The sequence below is a fragment of the Prunus mume genome, linkage group LG1, assembly GCF_029339155.1.
Source record: "Prunus mume cultivar Tortuosa linkage group LG1, ASM2933915v1, whole genome shotgun sequence".
NCBI classification, from domain to species: domain Eukaryota; kingdom Viridiplantae; phylum Streptophyta; class Magnoliopsida; order Rosales; family Rosaceae; genus Prunus; species Prunus mume.
The window spans coordinates 30234500-30257718 of NC_142698.1; the positions used below are offsets into that span (position 1 = coordinate 30234500).

The 23219-nt window shown below is 37.5% G+C and overlaps 2 protein-coding genes and 1 pseudogene across 4 annotated transcripts; all 3 read right to left on the reverse strand.

Annotated features, from left to right (window-relative positions):
* Window positions 1-7242: 7242 nt before the first annotated feature.
* On the reverse strand, window positions 7243-12304 carry LOC148921564 (uncharacterized; annotated as a pseudogene).
* Window positions 12305-12456: 152 nt separating this feature from the next.
* LOC103343548 (uncharacterized) lies at window positions 12457-15994 on the reverse strand. Its single transcript, XM_089050758.1, is given in 5 exon segments — window positions 12457-13623; window positions 13797-14159; window positions 14162-15018; window positions 15475-15527; window positions 15844-15994. Coding segments are annotated over 4 exon segments (2265 nt in total). The 5' UTR covers window positions 15480-15527; window positions 15844-15994; the 3' UTR covers window positions 12457-12583.
* A 2142-nt stretch (window positions 15995-18136) lies between these two features.
* Window positions 18137-22239, reverse strand: LOC103343551 (uncharacterized). 3 transcript variants are annotated; one of them, XM_089043927.1, is made up of 4 exons: window positions 22080-22239; window positions 20820-20846; window positions 19690-20414; window positions 18137-19481 (listed from the first exon to the last, which is right to left on the reverse strand). In XM_089043927.1, the coding sequence occupies exons 2-4, from the start codon at window positions 20840-20842 to the stop codon at window positions 18445-18447; spliced, it is 1785 nt and encodes a 594-aa protein (XP_088900053.1). In that variant the 5' UTR covers window positions 20843-20846; window positions 22080-22239; the 3' UTR covers window positions 18137-18444. The 3 variants fall into 3 exon arrangements, with proteins under 3 accessions (XP_088900053.1, XP_016652568.2, XP_008245431.2); XM_016797082.2 differs by having other exon boundaries at window positions 19690-20846; XM_008247209.3 differs by lacking the exon at window positions 22080-22239 and having other exon boundaries at window positions 19690-22069.
* Between the last annotated feature and the right edge of the window lie 980 nt (window positions 22240-23219).

Consider the following 23219-nt stretch of genomic DNA (forward strand, 5'->3'; position numbering starts at 1 on the left):
TATATGTCGTACAAAGTGAGATAGGACAAGTCTGCATAGAGTATAAATTTAAAAACTATATACATATATGCATGTATAGGGAAATTTTCGATTGGCAAACTGTGAATCTGGACTATTGATCAAGTTGATTCTTGCTTGAATGCGTTGTTCGAATTCGCAGCATAGCAAAATAATGATTTTTTTTTATCATACATTGAAGATTGGCACTAACTATTAGAATCTTATCAAACTCAAATATTTCATGTTGGTTAAATTCTGGGTTTTAGTGATTTTGTTCTTATTTCAAATATTTCTTTTATGGTAATCCCCCTACTGTATAAAGGTGATTTGTGACTTTATAACTCTGTAGCCTAAAACAAGCAAAATTTGATACTATTGAATAAGAAAGAGCTTTCTCTTAATTTCATTCTTATTCCGCTGGTATTCTCCCTAAATCAACATAGGCTGTGTTCTAATCACACTGACACTGTAGCATAAGCTTTTAAGGAGACAAGGTCAAGTTGGGTACTACTTGTGTATCTCTACTTATAAAGAGATTTTGTGCATTTAAACAGAGAAGAAGACCAAAGCTCTATGGAGCTATTGGGAGCTAGCTGTTTATGGGGTGAAACTGGCAATGACTTTTAGAATTTTCACAGGAAATGCAGGGAGGTTAGATTTCTTGTGAAATTAATCCACAGAACTATCCAGAAATGAATCCAAAATCATTCATGTGGGAACCGAATTAAATCAGACCCTAGGTCAAATGATTCCTTCAATTTGGGGATTATTTGACGTAATTGGGAATTAATCAACCTAATTGGGAGTTACTCAATTTAATTGGGGATTACTCAATTAAATTGAAGATTACCTAATTGGGTTGAGAATTGATTTGATTCCTACCCCGATTCCCAATTAAATGAGGAGTTACCTAATTAAAATGGGATTTGATTTGATACCTACCACAATTAGGGATTTGATTTACCCTAATAAATCAAATCCCTAATTAATCAAATCAATTCCAAAAAGGGGAGGAATAATTCCCTTCCATCTACGGAATTATTCCTCTGAAACCCTAGCCTCCAAGACAACTATAAAAGGATGGCCACACACAAGGGTTGAGGTACGTTTGAAATCCTACTGAAACTCTGCAGAAAATTCCTCTCAAACCCTAGCCACCTCCTTTCTCTCTCTCTTTTACATAAGGCTCCGGCCGCCCGGTTTACACCCTAAACACATCTTCGTACCCTATTAGCTATTGTTTTCTATACAATTCAATTGAACTAATTTAGGCATCGGAGGGCCTTTGGCCAACACCCCCCGGGTGTGGCCCTCTCATTTGTTCTATTTTACAGGGAGAAAGACGAGGCGAAGAAGGAAAAGGAATCTTTGCAACCGAATATTCTCGTGGGGAAATTTGTACACACAAATTGGTGTTTCATTGAGAGCACGAGTTATACTCAACGCGTGCTCAAGGAATCCGTTCTTCCTATTTTCCAATTCACCGAAGCCTTCCAAACAACCATGGTTGGAAGCATGAAGACGAGAGGCAAAACCGCCGTGATGGCTAAATCCACGACGGCCCAAAGCCACTCCACCCACGGTCCCGCAATTGACATGGTGGCACCACCACGTCTCACCACCGCACCGCCACCGCCGCCGAACATGGTGGAACCTCTCATCAAGGTGGGCTTGTTACCACCGCCGACTTAGGCCCGGTCTTGGAGCAACTTCAAGCGTTCCCTCCATTACCTCCACGCTCGACACACGCTCCCGCGCACACCTTCAATGAAACCCTAGCCCGTGTGCAATTGGGCTCCACACACTTCTCTCCTCCCGATCCACGAAGTCAAAGCAGGCCTTAGTCTGAGAGTTGATCAGCTAGCTCAGAGAATGGACGACCAAAGCGATCTAATGAGGCAACTCCTCCACCAAATCGGCTTGGCTCAAAACCTTGGCCTTAGACAACCGGGTGAAGAGAGAAGGATGGACGAACGCGCCGGCAGACTCAGCGGGTACCCAGCAGTCGAGCAGGAGTGGGTAGACAAGGCGAGGACAACAACTTGATCGGCCTACCGACATGTCACAAGCATCCGCGAGCCCCACTCGGAGCAGATTAAGTTTGAGGAACAACATGCGTGAGAGGCTAGGCCCACGACTTGACGTCCACGCCCGCTTAGGCCCGCAAGGAAATGTACTTCAAAGGCTAGGCCCCGGGAGGTCAACGGACAACCATCGCAACGAGGATCGTGAAGAAAGGCGCTCGGTGTCCACTCGCGCAGAGCATTCACGATAGGCTAGGCCCCTGGGTGGTCAGCGGATAATCCTCACAATGAGGACCACGATGAAGGCGCTCCGCTGCTCACTTTCGAAGATATGGTTCTCGTCGACAAGCTACGGAGAATCTCTGCAAGCGCATCCACCAACACGCCGCCTAGGCAGCATAGACGAGAAGGTCGACCATCGCGGACCGGGAGGAGGTCGGTCAATGTCGCCGAATCGCGAAGGTCGCCAATGCGTGATCGACCAGCAATGTGTATGGAAGGCGTTGAGAAGCTTATGAATGACCGACTTCGAGATTTGAAGACTGGTGAGAACCTACGATGCACTATGCAAGGAGATCGACCAGGCAAACTCCACACTTTTCACTGCGAAATCGAGCGGTGCTCCCCCGAAGCGATTCTCCACGCCTTCGTTTACACACTTCAAATAGGACTCCTATCCCGAGAGCCACCTAAAACACTTCAAAAGTGTCATTATCCTCTACAAGGCCGATGACGCGTTGATGTGCAAGGTATTCGTAGTGACCTTGCAAGGAGCAGCCCAAGATTGGTTCCACACCCTGTCATCCGGGTCGATCAACAACTTCAAGGAGTTGGCTTACGTCTTCACTAAAGAGTACACCTCTTGCGAGCGATCAAGAAGAACCACGACCACCTGCACAACTGCGCAAGAAGTCCGCCGAATCCGCCGAGATTACATCAAGAGATTCAAAGCGAAAAGGCCAACATTGTAGGATGCGGCGGCCGAATCGCGTCATCGCTTTCAAGAAAGGCCTTCCGGTGAACACAACTTGTACCGCGGTGACTATCACTCCCCGGACTCTGGCAGAGGTCTACTCGACCGCGGGAACGCTACGCGCTTTAGGATGACGATCGAATCGCGCAAAAAAGCCTACTAAGCAGGAAGATCAACCGACTAAGCGGGCAGGTCAAAGAAGCGATGGATTTAGCAACAAGAACAAGGATAAGCGCAAGTCACACCCACAATGAGACGCTGCAATAGGAGAGAACTACACCAAGTTCAGCATCTCCATACATCAAATCTTAGCCCAAGTGAAAAACAAACCTTGGGTAAGAAGACCGCCACCCTTGAAAGGAGATCCAGACAAGAGGGATACTAGCAAATATTGTGCCTTCCATGGGATACACGGGCACACTACCAACAACTGCCTCGCTTGGAAAGCACACCTTGAAGAACTCGTGAGAGAAGGTCATTGCACGGAGTTCATTGCGAAGCGAGCCATCCAGCGAATTGAAGATCGAGACACCGCCAAGGAAGCACCCTAGAAGGTCATAAGATTAACACAATCCTAGCCGACGCCAAGAGTCGGGTGACTAGTAAGGAAAAGAAGAGGAAGATCAAGCAGGCACTATGATCTTTCAAGTCTCGGCCTTCTACCGTGAAGAAGATCCATGTCGGCTTCAAAGAAAGATGATCGGCCTCGACATGCCACATAATGATGCCCTTGTCATCGCATTCAAATCGCGCGAGCCATGGCCGACCGAATCCATGCGAGCGAGGCGGTGCAGCCAATATCCTACGGTGGTGTCATCCAGATGGGCTTGGAGGCAAAATTAACAAATCAGCCGGATCGTGGCCGGCTTTAATGGTGCAACAACGGTTACCGTGGGCACGATAGACCTCGGCGTCTACTCCTCACCTGTAGTGCTTGCACAAACATTCATGGTCATTGATGAGGTCTCACCCTACAATGGCATTCCGGGCAGCCATGGATTAGCAAGATCAACGCCATCACCTCGCCACACATCAGAAAATCCGGTACCCAATCCCGGGCGGTGTCGGCCAAATCAACAACGATCGAGCAATGGCGAGGAAATGCTCGCCAAGCGCGAAGAAAAGCAAACAAGTGCAATTCCTCCCTGTGAGCCAGGCAGATCAAGGAAGTTGAACAACCGAATCTTGCTATCTTATAGCAATCAAAGCGTCAGGACCAAGCCGAGGAAATCCGTCGAGGTCTTTCCGAAGAATGATGGAAACCTAAGGAAGACGTCGAGTTAATACCTTTGGATCCTGATCAGCCAGACAAAAAAGCGCGGATCGGCTCGCGCCTAAGCCCAGACGAGAAGATGGAGCTTATCACCTTCCTCCAGAATAACAAAGATATGTTCGCATGGTCGCCGTCAGACATGCAGGCATCGACCGAAAATCATCATCACCGACTCCATGTCAACCCTACCGCAAGCGGTGGTGCGAAAAGACGCAACTTTGCACCCAAGCGAGTCGCTATCATCGAAGCCGAGATTGACAAACTCCTAGCTGCTAGCTTTATTTAAGAGGTCTCCTACTCAAAGTGGCTTGCCGACGTTGTTCTAGTAGCAAACAAGAGAAGGGCAAGTGGAGAGTCTGCGTTGATTACACTGATCTCAACAAAGCATGCCTAAAAGACAACTTCCATTGCGAGAATCGATCAACTCGTGGATTCCACTTCGGCAATCAGCTGCTCAGCTTCATGGATGCTTACTCCGGCTATAACCAAATCTTGATGCACACGGATGATAAGGCAAAAACTTCTTTCATCATCAAGAGAGGGACCTACTGCTACAAGATCATGCCTTTTAGGTTTGAAGAACGACGGAGCAACCTACCAAAGGCTGGTGAATAAAATCTTCAAGAAGCAAATCGGCAAAACTATGGAGGTATACGTGGACGACATGCTGGTCAAGGCCCCAAAACGTGCAGATCACCTCAAAAACCTCGTAGAGGCATTCACTGCTCCGCCAGTGATCGCATGAAGTTGAACCCAAGTAAATGCACGTTTGGTGTATCCTCCGGTCGATTCTTGGGATACTTAGTCACACAACGAGAAATCGAGGCACACCCACGTCAAATCAAAGCCATTCTCGAGATGAAGCCTTCCACAGTGAAGGAAATACAAAGTCTGACGGGCAGAGCAGCGGCCCTCAACCGATTCCTCTCGAGATCAACCGACAAGTGCAAACCATTCTTCAAAGCTTTGAAGAAAGGACAAAGAGACAAATGGGATGAGGAGTGCGAAGTAGCTTTCCAGAGTTTGAAGACTTATCCCACTTCACCTCCCCTGCTTTCAAAGTCAGTCCCTAGTGAGGACTTGTTCGTGTACCCGGTTTACACCCTAAACACATCTTCGTACTCTATTAGCTATTGTTTTCTATACAATTCAATTGAACTAATTTAGGCATCGGAGGACCTTTGACCAACACCCCCCGGGTGTGGCCCTCTCATTTGTTCTATTTTACAGGGAGAAAGATGAGGCGGAGAAGGAAGAGGAATCTTTGCAACCGAATATTCTCGTGGGGAAATTTGTACACACAATTCACATCATAAACTCCTAAAAATTCAACACTGAAACACTACATAACCATGAAAATCTGCATAACCCAATAATGTATATTGGTTAATGGCTATATTAAAGAAAATTATGTACCAATATTGAAGAAAAATTAAAAGCTAACATATCAAAAATTTAAGAACGAAAACCAGTGAACGGCTAAGTAAGAATAAAAAATACAAAATTTTCGAGAAATAGTATAGACAAAATAAATTAAGTACCTCAATTGGAGGATTGAACGAGGAGAAATTGGGAGCACTGGCTCGCCGACTTGAATAACGCCATAGCGGAGTTGGCGATGGGAAATGTCAAAACTTCGAACTGGGTTTTAGTTTTCGGATTGTTTTTGGGAAGGTTTTAGTTCTCTCTCTTTTTTTCTCCTAATTTCATGAAGCGTAATATCGGTATTTTGGGGGGAAAAAACAATTTAATACTAGAGTAAATAGGGTTTAGGTGTAAAACTGGTAGGATTAAGGTAATTGTAAAACTTGTATTGAGGTAATGGTGAAACTTTTATTAAGGTAATTGGTCTTAGGTTAATAATACTAGCCTCTCGCAAGTGCTAAAAAAATTTAAATTTATTTTAGAATTAAAAAAGATAATGGATAGTTGTGTTTCATAAAAATATGATTCATTATCTTTTTTCTTTTCTTTTTTTTTTGATATGAAAAAGTGTGAATTTATCATATTATCATCGTTTAATTAATAATTTCAATTCTTAATGTTTGCATTAACCAATGTCATTTTCTAATATTTTGAATGTTTCACAATTCTCTATCTTTTGCTTTATATATATATATATATATATATATATATATATATATAAATTGATTATATTTTTCTTTTAAAAAAAAAAAAAACACTCAGTAAAGTGGATGTGCTTCCACTTTGCACCTGAGTTCGAATCCCCCTCCCCTTATTGCTTATATCAACAACAAAAAAAGCACTCACATGAATATTGTTGTGTTGGCAATTTATTTTTCATTCATTTATTCAATACTTATTAAGATAAAATTAAATAAACTTTTTCTTTACTCAAATTATTTTTTTTCCTTATCCATGTAGAAAATAATTACTCTATACTTTTTTTATTATTAGAATATAGAAATTCAACTTTAGTATATAATTTTTTATTTTTTCTTATTTCTTATTTCTCCATCTTATTGTTTTAGACTCAAGACCATTTATTTCTTCACAATGCCCTTTTGCAATTTCAGTTTGGAATGGTGTTTCTAATTGATCGTCCCCGATTCGTTTCAGTGATCTCCTTTTTTATTGGTTGAATTTATATGGGAATTGGAATGTTAATGGTAGATATATATATATATATATATATATATATATATAGAAGCATGGCTTTATGCAAACTTCGTTTGTTAAATTAAACTTTGATGGTCATTGGTCAGTTTGAGATGATTCTGAAGCTACTTTTGGTTAAACATTCTGTGCTTGCTGGTACAAAGAGTATTGGCCTTTCCAGTGTTTTGATGGTTGAAGGGCAAGCTCTAAATGATGGTTTTCTCAATGCTTTGCTGGATCGATATTTCAAAGTCTCGGTTGAAGGCAACTCTAAGCTTCTCATTGGCTGCCTCTCTGTTGATGTTCTATACCATGGAGGTTGTTAATGTGGTGAGTTCATCATATACATAAAGTGGGCAAGGAAACATCATTAGATGCAATCGGACCAGTGCAGTTTTAGCAACAATGGAGGAACAGATAACAGAACAAATTCGATTACCACTATAATCCTAATAAGATCCAAGTGTTTTTAGAGAGAGACTTAAGACAAGATGCAGTAGTAATCTTCTTCACACAAAAGAGTAGCATAAGTTTGAAGCTTTTATCGAAGAGGAACGTCCCTAATGGAGCGCAATGCAGATGCAGCATCACTGATGCCCTTTTGGCCTCTTGGGGATTCTGCAGAACACTCAATTCCAGTTCTAAATATCAAACTCAAACCTCCTCCAATTTTTGTGCAGTTGCGCTGTGTTGCTTGGGAGTGTCCTCGATGCCTCCTTGAAGAAATAATACCACATCTGCAATCTCAGTAACTCGCTCAGGAAGATTCAACTTCACAAAATTATGAAAGTTCAAGCCATCACTGAACATGTTGTCGGTGGGTTTCTTCCCAGTAAACATCTCTAACAAGAGAATGCCAAAGCTGTACACATCCCCATACGTTGACACCTCACTTCCCATTCCATACTCTACAATTCAAAAATCAGATATCGTTACTGTAATTGCAATTAGTAGAGCTTTCTTAGAAGCAAGTAAGAGTAACATTTCAACCATGAACTTTCCATGATGCGGAAGTTTAACAAGATTTGTGTACAAAAAAATCCAAGAGAATTGGAAAATTCCAATAATGTGAGTGGAAAAGTGAATGCAGAATCAATTCTTTTTGTTATATGTATTGCAACATGTGACAATCTAATTAGCAGTAATTTTTCCAGGTAGGGTAAAAGGAGAAAGCAAACTGTTTGAAAAATGGATATAATTTACCTGGTGCGGCATATAGCCAACTGATCCTCTTTTTCCAATGGAACTTGTTTGATTTGCAGAAATGTTACTTGATAACTTTGAGAGAAATCTTGCTAGCCCAAAGTCAGCAACATGTCCAGTCAATTCATTGTCTAAAAGAACATTGTTTGGCTTGAGATCACAATGAACGATTTGAGTTTCGCAATGATTATGAAGATAATCTAGTGCACAGGCAAAATCAATGGCGATGTTCAGCCTCTGAAGAAGATTCATACTCTTGGATTCGTCTCTTACCTCTTCTGTTCCAGTAGGCAGATGCAACCACTCGTCTAAGTTCCCATTTTTCCATCAACTCATAAACCAGAGCCTTGAAATCATTACCTTGAAAATCAGCACTTGAACATGCAATAATATTCTTGATGAGATTTTGATGCCTGATATTTCTCAAAGCCTCAGACTCTGCTATGAAACCCTTCGAAGCTCCCTGCCGTAATAGGTTAAACACTTTTATGGCAACCAACTGAGCTCCACCATCATCAAGAACTCCTTTGTACACAGATCCAAAACTGCCCTCACCAATCAAATTAGTCAAAGAGAACCCATCGGTAGCTTTTACAAGAGCGGCATATGACACTTGCAAAATTTTCTCCAAATTGCTTGGGGCATGCTCTTTTCTTAGCTTCTTCCTTAATGGACGCAGATATAGGAAAGACAAGACCAGGATGATTAACACAAGGGCAGGGACTATACAGATTATTAATTTCAAGGCAAGGGTCATCCTCCTTTTCTTGGACTCTTTGGATGGAAAGTTGCATTTGGGCAGGTGGAATTCAGCAACACCGCTGCAGAGCTTGCAGTTTCCAACAACCGAAGTTGAACTGGTATTTTTGAAGGCACCTCCCACTGGCAGCATGCCCACAAAATCATTAAAAGATATATTCAAATTCAGCAAACGTAAACCCTCCAAGAATTGTGGAATCTTGCCCGACAGATTGTTTCGAGAAAGATCCAAAACTTGAATTCCTCTCAATGTTTCGAAAGGCAAAACAATGGTCCCTTGGAAGGAGTTGCCTTGCAACCGGAGGACTTCTAAACTTCCACACTTGCCAAGATTTCTGGGAAGTTCCCCAGATAACATGTTATCAGAAAGGTCCAAAGACCTTAGACCTTTCAAATTTCCAACTTCCATGGGAAGGGACCCAGTCAAGTGGTTTTGAGATAGATTCAAAACCACTGACAAGGATGAGAGACCAAACTTTTTGGGTTATTGAACCACTAAGCTTGTTTTGAGAAAGTTTCAACAGAAGTAGCTTTCGACATTGCCCCAAACTTGGAGGGATGCTGCCCTTGAGATCACTTCCTTGTAATTCGAGTGTGGTTAACTCTGTTAAATTCCCAACGGAGGATGGGTGTGCCCTGATAATTTGTTGTTGTCCAAACCCAACCTCCCTATTTTTCGAATCCTCCCAATATCAGCAAGGATGTTTCTTGTAAATTGATTATAGTTCATAAACAGAATATTCAAGTTAACAAGATTGCCTATCCCATTTGGGATGCCTCCATGTATCTGATTGAAACTAACATCAAATCCAACAAGAGTGGTCGACAAGTTTCCTATAGATGTGGGCAATATCCCTCCAAATTTGTTGTTACAAATATCAACCAACCCCAATTCTGTGGAGTTAGTCAAATCCGAGAGGAAGTTCAATTCACCCGCTTGCCCACCCACTTCCAAGATAATTAATGGCAATGCTGAATTCCCTGAGACTATAGAGCTTCTGCAAAGAGGGAACTTGTCAAGTTAGGCTGTTTCCTGCAACAATAAATTGTTCCAAATTGGAGGCATTGGATATGGACACAGGAATAGATCCAGTTATGAATTGGTTGAGGCCAAGGTTGATAATTTGGAGATTGGGAAGAGTTTTGAACATGTCTGAGGGAAGACTCCCCTAGATTTGGTTTCCCATCAAATCCAAAGCAGTAAGAGTAGAAATATTGAAAACGGAACTAGGGACATCACCAGACAACATATTTTCACCCACCGAAAACAAGTTTAAGCTTGTACTTTGGCCTAGAGACTCAGGGATACTTCCATTTAAGAAATTCTCAAGTGCAACAAAGGATACAAGAAATGTAAGGTTCCCAAATGAAGGAGGGATAGTTCCTGTCAGAAAGCTCTTGTACAAACCAAGTTTTTCGAGCTTTGACAAGGACCCAAGAGTATTAGGAATTTTCCCTACTAGCTTGTTTCCACCGAGATGAATCTCTATGAGGTTGGAGCAACTGGATATATTGGCTGGAATTTCTCCACTCAATGAATTATTAGCCAGTATTAAACTCTGCAGCCTACGCAGGTGGCCGATTTGTGGAGGGATTTCATCAGTGAAGCTATTGTTGCTTAAAATTAGCTCCTTGAGGAAGCTTAGATTTCCTACATATGGTGATATGGACCCTGCCAATTGTTGAGAATGTAGGTGTAGCCCTGTGACCCTTTGATGCCGGCGACCACACATGATGCCTTGCCATTGGCAAAAGTGAATGGATTCATTCCAAGGGCTCAGGACCAAGTTGGGGTCGTGCTTAATTTGAGCTTTGATGGCTAGCAGTGAAACTCATCTGTCTCATTCCCTCCCAGCCTCACCCTTGTGGGGTTCATGGATAAGGAAAAACCTGATTGCATGGATCTCAAACAACATATCAGCAGCATATAGAAAAGTGAGCATACTAAGCTGGATTTGATGGAGAAAATCTCCATCTTATAATGATATTAGAGATTAAAAAGAGATATGAGTTGAGATTGCCTTAAGTTCATTTCATGCATGACAAGAAGTCTATGCAAGTGAAAGAGCCAATCTCAGTTCCTGGATGACCAAAGTCTTTTGCTTCCCACAGTTGGGTGGGGGCTCACAAGTGAGACGTTATGCATGAAAACACAAACACAGGGACGTGGAAATTCAAATCATAAGCATTCGTCCATTGGCAGGAAAGAGAGAGGAATCAAAGTGACTTCAGGGTCCCTGGCCTTTTCGTTTTGTTAACATCTTATTCAAAACAATTTTTTTATTTACAGCCCAATACCTTTCAACATCAATTTCTTTTCTAAAAGATAGTTTTCAATTTTCGTTGAATTGATCAAAATGGCACAAAAGAAATCTTTCAATTTTCGTTGAATTGGTCAAAATGGCACCAAAGACGATCTTTGGACACTCCTATTAAATGAGGTCCATATAGAAAAGTGTTGTTCTTTTGGGATAAACTGCTCAGAGTAATGCTAGAGAGACCATATTTTTGCAACACATTTAAATACCACATGATGTGACATGCATATAACCAATGTGCAATGAGATTGATTCATTAATTGACAAGGCATATATACACATTGCCTGTACACTTTTTTTTTTCATATCATGTGATACTCAAATGTGGTATAAAAATGCAGTCTTCCTAGCATTTTCTATGTAATCACGACTAATGAAGGTTTAAAGTGATAATTTATTATTCTTGAACTAGATATATTTCATTTGATCCTTACTAGCTTCTTCCACAAGGGCTTTTCCTTGTATGCTTGTAGAGATGAGTTTTGCCAACTGATCCGTCTAAATTAAAGAAGATCTCTCTCATTCTAGAGGGGATATAATCAACAGTGCTACTACTTCAGATTTTGTTTGGTGAAAACTGAGAGATAATTCAATGAAGCAAACAACCATTCACCAACTGAAATATCCAAGGGAATGTCTAAGTATACTTTAATAAAAAGAAAAGTTTGAACTCCCAAATTCAACCAAACAACTAAATATACTTCAACAAAATTCGATCATCAAAGCTGACAATCCAAACATACAAAAGTATATTAAAAAGCACAGACTAGGACAGAGAAAAGGAGACCTGATTTAATCAACCAATACAGAGAAATATAGAAAAGAGAGTGAGAAAAAAGATACACTGTATGTAGAGACTAAGGAAGTAAAAGGGGAGATTGGGATGGTAGATCTACCTGTTCGTCTAGAAAGCTGATATCCGATGCATGGCTGTAAACAGTGTTGAAAGTTGGAGGAAGAGCTTGAACAGCCCCTGTAATTTTCTCTTGTGCATTCCTCATTCTCTAAATACACTGGAAATTTGATTTAGATGTTTTCGAATTTTACAAGGTAAACTCAGACTTATCAAGATGTTTTCTTCAGACTGCAACCAACCACGTTTTACAAATGTCATCCGTTTAGCAAAGCTAAAAACCAAGCTGTACGCGGAAAGTGCAGGGTACTATGATCTGTTGATACATGGTTCTGTGTGATATCAGTTAATATAATATTTTATTTGTTCCTCTGTGTTTTGTGCCCTTTTGCTTCAGCAATGCTGTTTTTTCTTACCAATCGAACTACAACTCGTGAAGAAGTAATCATTTGGCAATTTCTTCAATATGAACCATGCAAAAATGAACAAAAATGTTGAAAAAGGTACAAAAAAACATCATAGAATTTATGCACACTGCTAAGAAAATACTGTGAAACAAAATCAAAATTTTGCTGTACATGTCTTCTTATTATGCCTTGCAACCGCACCACATCTACTGCATGTAATGGCCCTTGGAACTTTACCAACAGATTTAATCGTTTTAGTCCTTGGTCTACCCTTCTTAATAAGTGGAGGTAGGATAACATCTTCTGAACCCTCATGCATCATATCCTTAGTGTCAGGTATAGGAGAAATAAGAGTCGCATATGAACTTCTATAGTAGCTCAACTTGAAGTAATCATCAATGTAGTCATACATGCAACCAGAATTTTTTTGAACAGCAACAAGTGCATGAGCACAGGGAAAGCCTTTTATTTGCCAATCATGACAGGAGCAAAAATGATTAACCAAATCAACCATAACAGAAACTTCAGCATGAACCTCAAAGACAGAAGTACTGGAACGGCTAGCATTCCAATGCTGACCTACAGTCAACATTTCACTCAAGGTTTTCTCCATCTCAGGACATAAAACAGAACACCACTGCCCCGCTTCACGACTTCTTTCAGACACCATGACCATGAGTTTAATCCTGATGCCCTCAAGCATTTGACAGATAGGCAACGCACATAGCTCCAAAATCCAAGAATGAAATGATTCAGAAGCATTCTTACACATTTCACCATATCGATTGCCCTTAAAATGAGCAGATGACCAATTCTCTTTAGGAAGATTATCTAGAAAAGTCTGAACCGGAGCCCCACCTTCTTCTTTTAAATTTCTCATATTAAACTCAAAAGCAGCTTCCGTTGGAGCATGAGCACATTTCATAAAACGTTCAACAATTCCATCCCGGAACAATTTACCATTTGTAGGGGGATATTTAGATCCAAGTTTCTCTTTCAAATGGTTCAAACAAAACGCATGATGGGATGTGGGAAATATGTTTGAAACAGCTTCAATCACATCTTTGTTATGATCAGATACAAATGTAATGGTCCTACCTTGTGGAGTCAAAACTTTAGCTAAATTTTCGAAGAACCAGCTCCAGTTTTCCTTGTTTTCTGAGTCCACGATAGCAAAAGCAAAGGGGAAAAATCCTAAAAACCAGTCATATAAAAAAGACAAAAATGAGTAATTGGTGCTTCAATGATATATGTATATATAAATATACCTCTACACATACATATAATATATACATAAACATGTGTAACTTATGAACCATCATAATACAGGATAAGGATGCAAGTGTTAACCAGTCTGATAACTATACCTTGGTTTCCATTCTTCCCCGTGGCACCAATTAGCTGCCCTTTATACTTGCTTTTCAGAAAAGTTTCATCTATGAACAACAAAGGTCTGCACCATTGAAAGCCCTCAATGCAAGCACCATAACAAACAAAAAGCCTCCGAAAGCAAGAAGTCTTTGGATCACATTCTACAACACAAGATGATCCAGGATTGGTTGACACTAAAGCATCACGATACCAAACTAATTGACTATAAGACAAGGATTCATCACCATGAACTTCGCTCTTAGCCAATTCTTTCGCGTACCATGCATTATAGTAAGAAATCTCAAGACCATAGTTCTGCTTAAAGTCCTTGACAATATCTATTGGTTTAATTGACGGTTTTCACGGATTTTATCAACTACAATAGAAGATATCATCTTTGACGTAATCATTTTACTTTTCTTCTCACGACCAACACCCATGCACGTGTGAACATTATTTAAAGTCCTTATGTAGAAAAAACCATTAGCTTGACATAGTGAAGCATATACACGCCACTTACATCCATCTGATTTCTTTTTAAAACAATCAGCAATAACACGTGACTTATCATTGGATTGATAGACAAAACGAAATCCCATACCAACTGCATACTTACGCAACTTGTTCCGAAATTCGATTACCCCGCCCACAAACTTCTGACCTTCATGATTAATATATTCCTTCCAACCCTCAGACAAATATGCAATGCTTTCATGCAATCTGGAGTTATCCAAATGTTCATTCTCGTCAATAGCACTATTTTCTACCATGCATGAAGAAGATGCTACATGATTAGATGCTGAAAGATTAGAAGCTTCTTGATTAGACGCTGCATGATTAGATGCTGAATGATTAGAAGCTTTATGATTAGATGCTGAATGATTAGACGATTCATGATTAGAAGCTGCTTGATTAGATGTTGTATGATCACCATCTTCATTATTTGAACTCACCAGATCCTTCACCAGTATATCAACAAAACTAATCTTCAACATTGATAAACACATTAGCATCAAATGCATGTCCATATCCGATTGCAGCAAACAAGTAGGATGCTCAGGAAGAGAATATGTCAGCTCGTAACTCCCTACCTTAAGTTCCTTAAACCTTAAACATATCTCATTACAAATATCCACATATTTACTATGTTCAGACAATGCAATCACGACAGTTACAGCACGATAACTACACCTTGCTATTCTAGCACTCTCCATCCGTCTGCATGTAAAAATCAAGAAAATAAATAAACATAAATAAGTCAAGAACTACCGTTCTGTTTACGACAACTAGGATAAATATGTGATACTGTAACTGACACCTATTTTGCCAGTATTCTTCGTAAGTCAACAAATCTACACAAGCCCTTATAATATTGTTTGCTGAGAACCACAGATCCTAGGTGTAGGATGTATTTTAATTGCACTAAAACTATGGTATAATAGTTAGAGTATAGCAAGTACCACACACACACACACACACACATATATATATATTTTACGATGTTCATCACAAAAAATTAAAAAGAAACAAAAAAATTAGACATGCCAGAAAAGTTTCTATTTCACTTCTGAAAAAATTATTTTATTTAATAATAAAAAGACAAGAACAGCTTCAATACAATGTAAGAGAAATTAAACTATAGAAGTATTCAACAATGAATCAAAAGCCACTTACATCATAAAATCTTCTAAGTTCTACACTTCAAGGCTTAAAGCACTACAGAATACCTGAAAATTTACAAAACACAATAAATGTATAATGGCATATAACCAGGTTTAATAAAGTCTTAAGTAAAAATTGACAAAACTTCAACTCTTAATGGGATGGGATGATGCTTATCATGCTTATACTAGCTAGCAACAATAAGAACTAAAACCGGTTAAGAGTTTAGGAAGAAAGAAAAAAAAAAACTGAGAATTTTCGAGTAATAGTAAAAGCAAAATAATTAAGCACCCCAATCGGAAAACTTGCAAGAAAATACTTTTTGTTTTTTTGGGTTAGATAATTGAGCAAAAGGCGTGAGAGAGAGAGAGAGGGACGAACCTTAAATGAAGAGGGATTGCGAGCGACGGAGACGGAGGGTGTCTCGCGCCAACTTGAAGAGTATAACAGAGGAGAGAGCAACCGAACTTGCTGTAGTTCGGATTCTTTTTGAGAAATTTATAATAAACCACATTTCTTGCATTGATTTTATATAAAATAAATACTACAAATTAAAGAAAAAAACTAAAAAAAAGATCTAGCTATAAATATATATATATATATATATATATATAGCAGTCCTTCGGTGCCAATTGATTTTATTTTTTATTTTTAAAATTAAAAAATAATAATATTGGTAGTTATATTCTATAAAAGTATGAGCTATTATCTGATTTTGGTTTTTAATTTTAATATAAAAATGTGAATTTATCATATTATCTTTATTTAATTAATAATTTTAATTCTTAATGTTTGCATTAACCAATGGCATTTTATGGTATTTTGAATGTTTCACCATTATCTGTCTTAGCTATGTGCCAATTGGTTTTTTTTTTTTTTTTTTTAGAATTAATAAAAAATAACATGGGTAGTTATGTTCCATAAAAGTAAAACTTATTATCTGATTTTCTTTTTAATTTAAATTTTTTTAATATGAAAAATATGAATTTACTGTATTGTCCTCATTTAATTAATAATTTCAATTCTTATTGTTTGAATTAATCAATGGAATTTTTCGGTATTTTGAATGTTTCACCACTCTCTGCATTTTGCTTTATATATATATATATATATATATAAATTAATTTGAATAATGTGTGAATGATTTTAGCAAAACATATGATGGTAGTATTGTAATTTTCAGATTGTTAAAGACTTATAATATATTTAGTCCCTTTAAGAAGTCAAATGGGCCTTGTTTTTAAAAAAAAAATTAAGTACTATAGGATTTTCCTATAATTTGGGCCCTATAAATGGGCTTAAATGTGAAAAACTCACTCTTTTTTAAGCTTTGGGAACTCTTATCACTACCCTTGAAATTTATGCGAGCAAAGACCCAATTTCTCATCATGGCAAAAATAAAAAGACCCAATTTCTCATCACGGACCAAATTTCAGAACAATGTATTGTGTGTGTGTATATATATATATATATATTTTCAAAAAGGATAGGAGGTTTTCTCACACACATTACCAATGCTAAATCGCTCATCTCAATAGGAAATGTCCTAAAAAAAACCTAACTCTAACTTTTTTTTTTCAATAAATTTTAAATATTTTTGTTTCTTTTTGTTAAGAGGATAACTTTATTAATTCCAAAAAAATCAATACAAGATTTATAAGTAAATTAAAAAATAAAAATACAAAAGAATATCCCAAAGTTATCCTCAACCCCATGGTGAACATGAAAATCAGGATACAAGCACATCCATCCTAAGTAGAGGCGTACGTCAGTTTAAAACCAATACAATTTCATCAATCCAAATCAGAGCCAATATAGATTGGATTATGATTTTTCCAATCCAATCCGATCACATTAGAGGTTTAAATCCAATTTGATCCGATCTAATTGATATTGAATTGGATTGGATGATCAATTTTCATAATGGAAAAGATAATAATGAAATTTGCAACATTTATTGTCAAGTTTAATATAATCAAACACTTTAATATATTAAAATGTAAAATATAAATTAAAGGCTAGAGAAAATTATTTTGATTTATAATATATTAAACATAACTCCATCAAATTACTTAAATATTCATAACTTTCTTATCTTAATGACAATTATCTAATAAGCAAAGAAGCATGAAATTAACTAGATTTGATTGGATCCTCACAAGAAAATCCATCATCTGATCCAATCATGTCAGTTTTGAAAATTAAGGATCCAATTCAAACCACAAAATCATCAAAGTTGATTAAAATTGGATTGGATTGGATCGGTTGAATTGAGTGGATTGGATTGAATCTTGTACACCCCTAATCCTAAGAAGATGGTTGCCTGAAACACACAGACAAAATGCTGCACCTGCAACTGAACCTGACAATCTATACCGTTGAGATGAGCTAAAAATGTTCATTACTGAAAACAATATTTTCCTCCGTCTTCTCAGCAACAAAACAAGGGTACCAAGATCTACTAAACCAGAACATGCATGAACTTTATAAAACAAATCAGACACCTACAGATTGAAAGCTAAAACCTTGAACACAAAAACAATCATACAGAGTTAAACTTATGTAGTCAGCAAAGAGGGATAACTAATTTGCTATCTAATGAGATTTAATCTAAAATCAATTTAATTCTCAAATTTAGCCTAAAAGAAAATTGATTTTAAAAATACCGTCAGAATAAGCCAACAAAGCTAACAAAATTCCATAAAACATTCCAAAATTATAATAAAAAAACACACTAGCAGATAACAAGAGGGCTGATTTAAAAGGTACTTTCTTCGAAAGGAAACCTGACATATCCATGCACGGTTCTGTGTTCTATCATGTGAAGTACTGTTATGATTGTGGCTCTGTGGCTTGTGCTCTACCTTTTGCTTAAGTGATTGTGTTATATCTTAACAATCGAATAACAACTCAAGAATCATGCAAATATGAACCTAAAAAAGTTGAAAAGGTTAATAAATAAATAAACACCGCAAAACAGAATCACATATTTGCAGTACATGTCTTCTTATTATGCCGTCCAACTGCACCACATCGACTGCATGTAACAGCCCTTGAAAACTCACCAGCAGATTTCATCTTTTTAGTCCCTGGCTGCCTAGTAAGCGGAGGAAGGATAACAATATCATCTGAACACCCATGCACCGCATCCTTAATGTCAGGTATGGGAGAAATAAGAGTTGCATATGAACTTCTAAAATAGTTCAACTTGAAATAATCATCAATGTATTCATATATGCAACCCGAATTTTTTTGAACAGCAACAACTGCATGAGCACAGGGAAAGCCTTTTATTTGCCACTCATGACAGGAGCAAAAATGCTTATCCAAATCAACCAGAAAAGAACCTTCAGCATGAACCTCAAAAACAGAAGCACTAGAACGGATAGCATTCGAATGCCGACCAACAATCGACATTTCGTTCAAGGTTTTCTCCATCACAGGACAGAGAATAGAACAACATTCCTTTGCTTCACAACTCCTTTGAGACATCAGTCCCATGAGTTTAATCCTGATGCCATCAACCATTTGACAAATAGGCAGCGCATAAAGCTCCGAAATCCAAGATTGAAATGATTCAGAAACAGTGCTGCACATGTCACCATATCGATTACCCTTAAAATAGGCATATGACCAATTCTCCTTGGGGAAATTTTCTAGAAAGGTCTTCATAGGAGCACCGCCTTCATCTTTTAAATTTTTCATATTAAACTCAAAAGCAGCTTCAGTTGGAGCATATACGCATTTCGTAAAAAGCTCAACAATTCGATCCCGAAAAAATTTACCAAAATTAGCCGGATATTTAGATGAGAGGTTCTGTTTCATATCATTCAAACAAAATGCATGATGGGATGTTGGAAATATGTTTGAAACATCTTCGGTCGCACCTCTGTTATGATTAGATACAAAAGTAATCGTCCTACCTTGTGGAGTCAAAACTTTAGCTAAATTTTCAAAAAACCACCTCCAGTTTTCCTCGTTTTCTGAGTCCAAGATAGCAAAAGCAAATGGGAAAAATCCTAAAAACCAATAACATAAAAAGGCAATGGATAAGTTATACGATATTTAAGCAAAATATAGATTTATCTTATCAAGAATCACAATATATACAACATATAGATGTAACTATCAAGCAGATAACTACCTATGAGAGTTTCATTTTCTATTGTAAAAATCCATGTATAGTGACTCATCACTCATCATAGTAAAAAACGTAACTAATTGTACCTTGATTTCCATCCCTCCCTGTAGCACCAATTAGCTGCCCCTTATACTTACTTTTAAAATAGGTTGCATCTATGAACAGCAAAGGTCTGCACCATCTAAATCCCTCAATGCAAGCACCATAGCAAATAAACAATCTTTGAAAGCGAGAAGTTGTTGGATCACACTCCAAGACACAATGTGACCCTGGATTAGTTGACATTAAAGCATCTCTATACTGAACTAACTGATTATAAGACAAGGATTCATTACCATGAACCTCACTCTTAGCCAATTCTTTCCCGTGCCAAGCACTATGGTAAGAGATATCAAGACCATATTTTTGCTTAAAATCCTTGACAATATCTGCTGGTTTAATTGTTGGTTTCTCGCGGATTTGATCCACAAGAACAGAAGATACAACCCTTGAACTCATCATCTTACTTTTCTGTTCATCGACAACAGGCGTGCATGTGTGAACATTATTCAGACTCCTTATGTAGAAAAAACCATTCCCTCGACATAGAGAAGCATATATACGCCAATTACAACCATCTGAAATCTTCTTAAAACATTCAGCAAGGACACGTTCTTTATCATTCTTTACATAAGCAATACGAAATCTCATATGAGCAGCATACTTACACAACTTGTTACGAAATTCAGTTACACCCCCCTCAAATCTCTGACCGTCATGACTAATATATTCCTTCCAGTACTGAGACAAATAGGCATTGCCTCCATCCAACCTGGAGTCCCCAAAATGGTCATTCTCATCAATGGCACTACGACTTTCTAATGTGCATGATAAAGGTGCTGTACGATTCGAGACTTCACGATTAGACATTGCATGATTAGACGCTGTATGATCAGACTCTTCACACTTTTGATCACCATTATCATTATTTGAACTCACAAGATCCTTCACCAATATATCAACAAAACTAATCTTCAACATTGTTAAACACATCAACATCATATGCAAATCCATATCAGATTGTAGCAAACAATTAGGGTGGTCAGGAAGAGAATACGTCAGGTCAAAGCTCCCCACTTTCAGTTCCTTAAACCTTAAGCATATCTCATTACAAATATCCAAATATTTACTATTTTCAGACAATGCAATGACAACAGTTAATGAACAATAACTACACCTTGCTATTCTAGCACTCTCCATCCGTCTACATGTAAAAAAGAACAAAACAAACAAACAGTAAATAAGTCAGCAACTACCATCTGGATAACAATTAGAATAAATGTCTCAACATATTCTTACTGACACATAGTAGCATATCAAATATTTCAACAAGATATAACCTTTAATAACTATATTAATAGTTACTATTATGAACATACATAACAAAACACAAAGTAAAGAGTGCAGCTGTCTCACATTTAGATTGTTTTTCCAAAACAGTATTTTTCTTTTTTTTGGACGAAATTTCCAAAACAGTATAGTTTTTCTTACAACCACGCTTTTCCCTTCTCTACTCTCCTCCTTATTCAAGTTTCTTTGAAAACCACAATCCCAATCCATCAACCTTAGAATTCCGCAAACTGGACAATCTAAATCAACTATGAAACTAGAGCAAAATGGTTCTTCACCACCCCAACAATACTTCCACAATCTCACATTTACCCTGTCCCCACTCACAGCAGCCAAAAAAAGCTTTCCATTACTTCAGAAATACTCCAATTCCACCTACTAGAACCCCTAACCACCTGCTTAGCATCCTAACTAATATTATGTAAGTCATAGTTACTCTTAATAACAGCAACCTTTTTTATTTGGACCAAATCGCCAATCTCCCAATCCCTTTCTCCCTTGTTCGAGATACCACCTCCCGGTTCATCAAGCAGTCTTTCTTCCTTCCCACACGAAATCCCTCATCAAACATTCTAACCTCTCTGCCTCTTTCGGCTTCAAGGTGGGCATCAAGTTCTATTGAGTTTAGAGATATACATTACATTTCCTGTTTATTCATGTCGATTAGGGAGCTGTTGTTTCTGAAGATTTTAATTTGTACTTGTGTCTTACGTATTTCCTGCATTAGTTTTGAGATTGTACATTGGGTGGACTGTTACTTCACTGTTGTACTTTTAGCTAAAAAGAAAAACAATAGCTGAAGCTAGAAATTATTTCATTCAATCACAAAGGCAGCGATTCAACAATGCATTTAGAAAATAATCAATACAATTATACAACTATTCCACAATGAACCCAATATCATTTACATCATAAACTGCAGAAACTTCAACCCATTAAAAGCTGCATAACTAATATATGAATAAATTAAAAATGAAAATAAACAAGATTTATATCAACCATGAAATCTTGAATGTTTATGATTCAACGAAACCAGTTAACAGCTTAAGAAGAATGAAAAATAGTGGAGGGAAAATAAACTAATTACCCTAATTCGAGGGTCGGTTCGATAATGGAAAACCTGCAGAGGAGAGAGTGAGAGGAGACTCAGGCGTAGGCTATTTTTTGTGGGAGCTTATGCGAGGCCGGTCTGGTAACTGGACCGGGTTTGAAGGACCTGCCCAATCACTCAACCACTGCGAAACGCAGAAATATGGTGTTTGCTTGCTTGTGTATACGATTTAATATTTTTCGCATCCCTAAAATACCCCCAATTAAATTGTATTTTGTATATTAATATTGAAATTAATATGGAAAGTTTTTAAAATTTGGTTGTAACTAATGATATACGTTGAATTTTAGAAAGATTACGTACATTTCTTTCCATGAAATCTGGTTGTAATAGGTGGATTTAATTAAAACAATACAATAGGTGGATTTAATTTGGAAAGTTTTTTTTTTAAAATTTCGACATTAAATTTCAGATTTAAAGTACATAATAGGTGGATTTAATTAAAACAATATCTCTGTTATTTTGTATTTATGAATTCTATGTGATTTAAGAAAATAATCTACTTACCTTTTATAAATAACAGCGTGCATACTAATGATTTCGAAAATATAATGTATCTATTATTTAATTTTTATAAACGAAAAATTACTTATTATCTTATAAATAAAAAAGGAAAAAAATATTTATTTATTATTTTTATGGACAATAATATACCTACATTTTTTTTATGTACCTAGGACTTTTTTTGTGAATACCATATCTACTACAAACTAATGTACCTCTTATAGAGGAGAAATTATAGAATGATACGATAGAATTAGTGTGTGCACAAAATACAGATAACATAGTGTCAATATTCGATATAGCTAAATTAGTTTACATACATAATATACATGGAATAGAATTAGTATGAATGTAGGTCAAACAAGTCTCAAAATTGACAAAAACATATTGATACTGTCATTTCTTGTTAAGTTCTCACCCCTCATCAATTGAATTCCCAGGAAAGTAGGAAAGTAGGAATTAAAGAATAGCTAAAGCTAAGGCTAAAAATAAGGGATTTCAAAGGGGAAAAGAAAAGAGAGATTCACTATTATGTATGGTGGGTCTTATGGCATGTATTGTAAATAACTTATAATACATGGACAACTTGTACTCTTGATGGCATTTAATTCC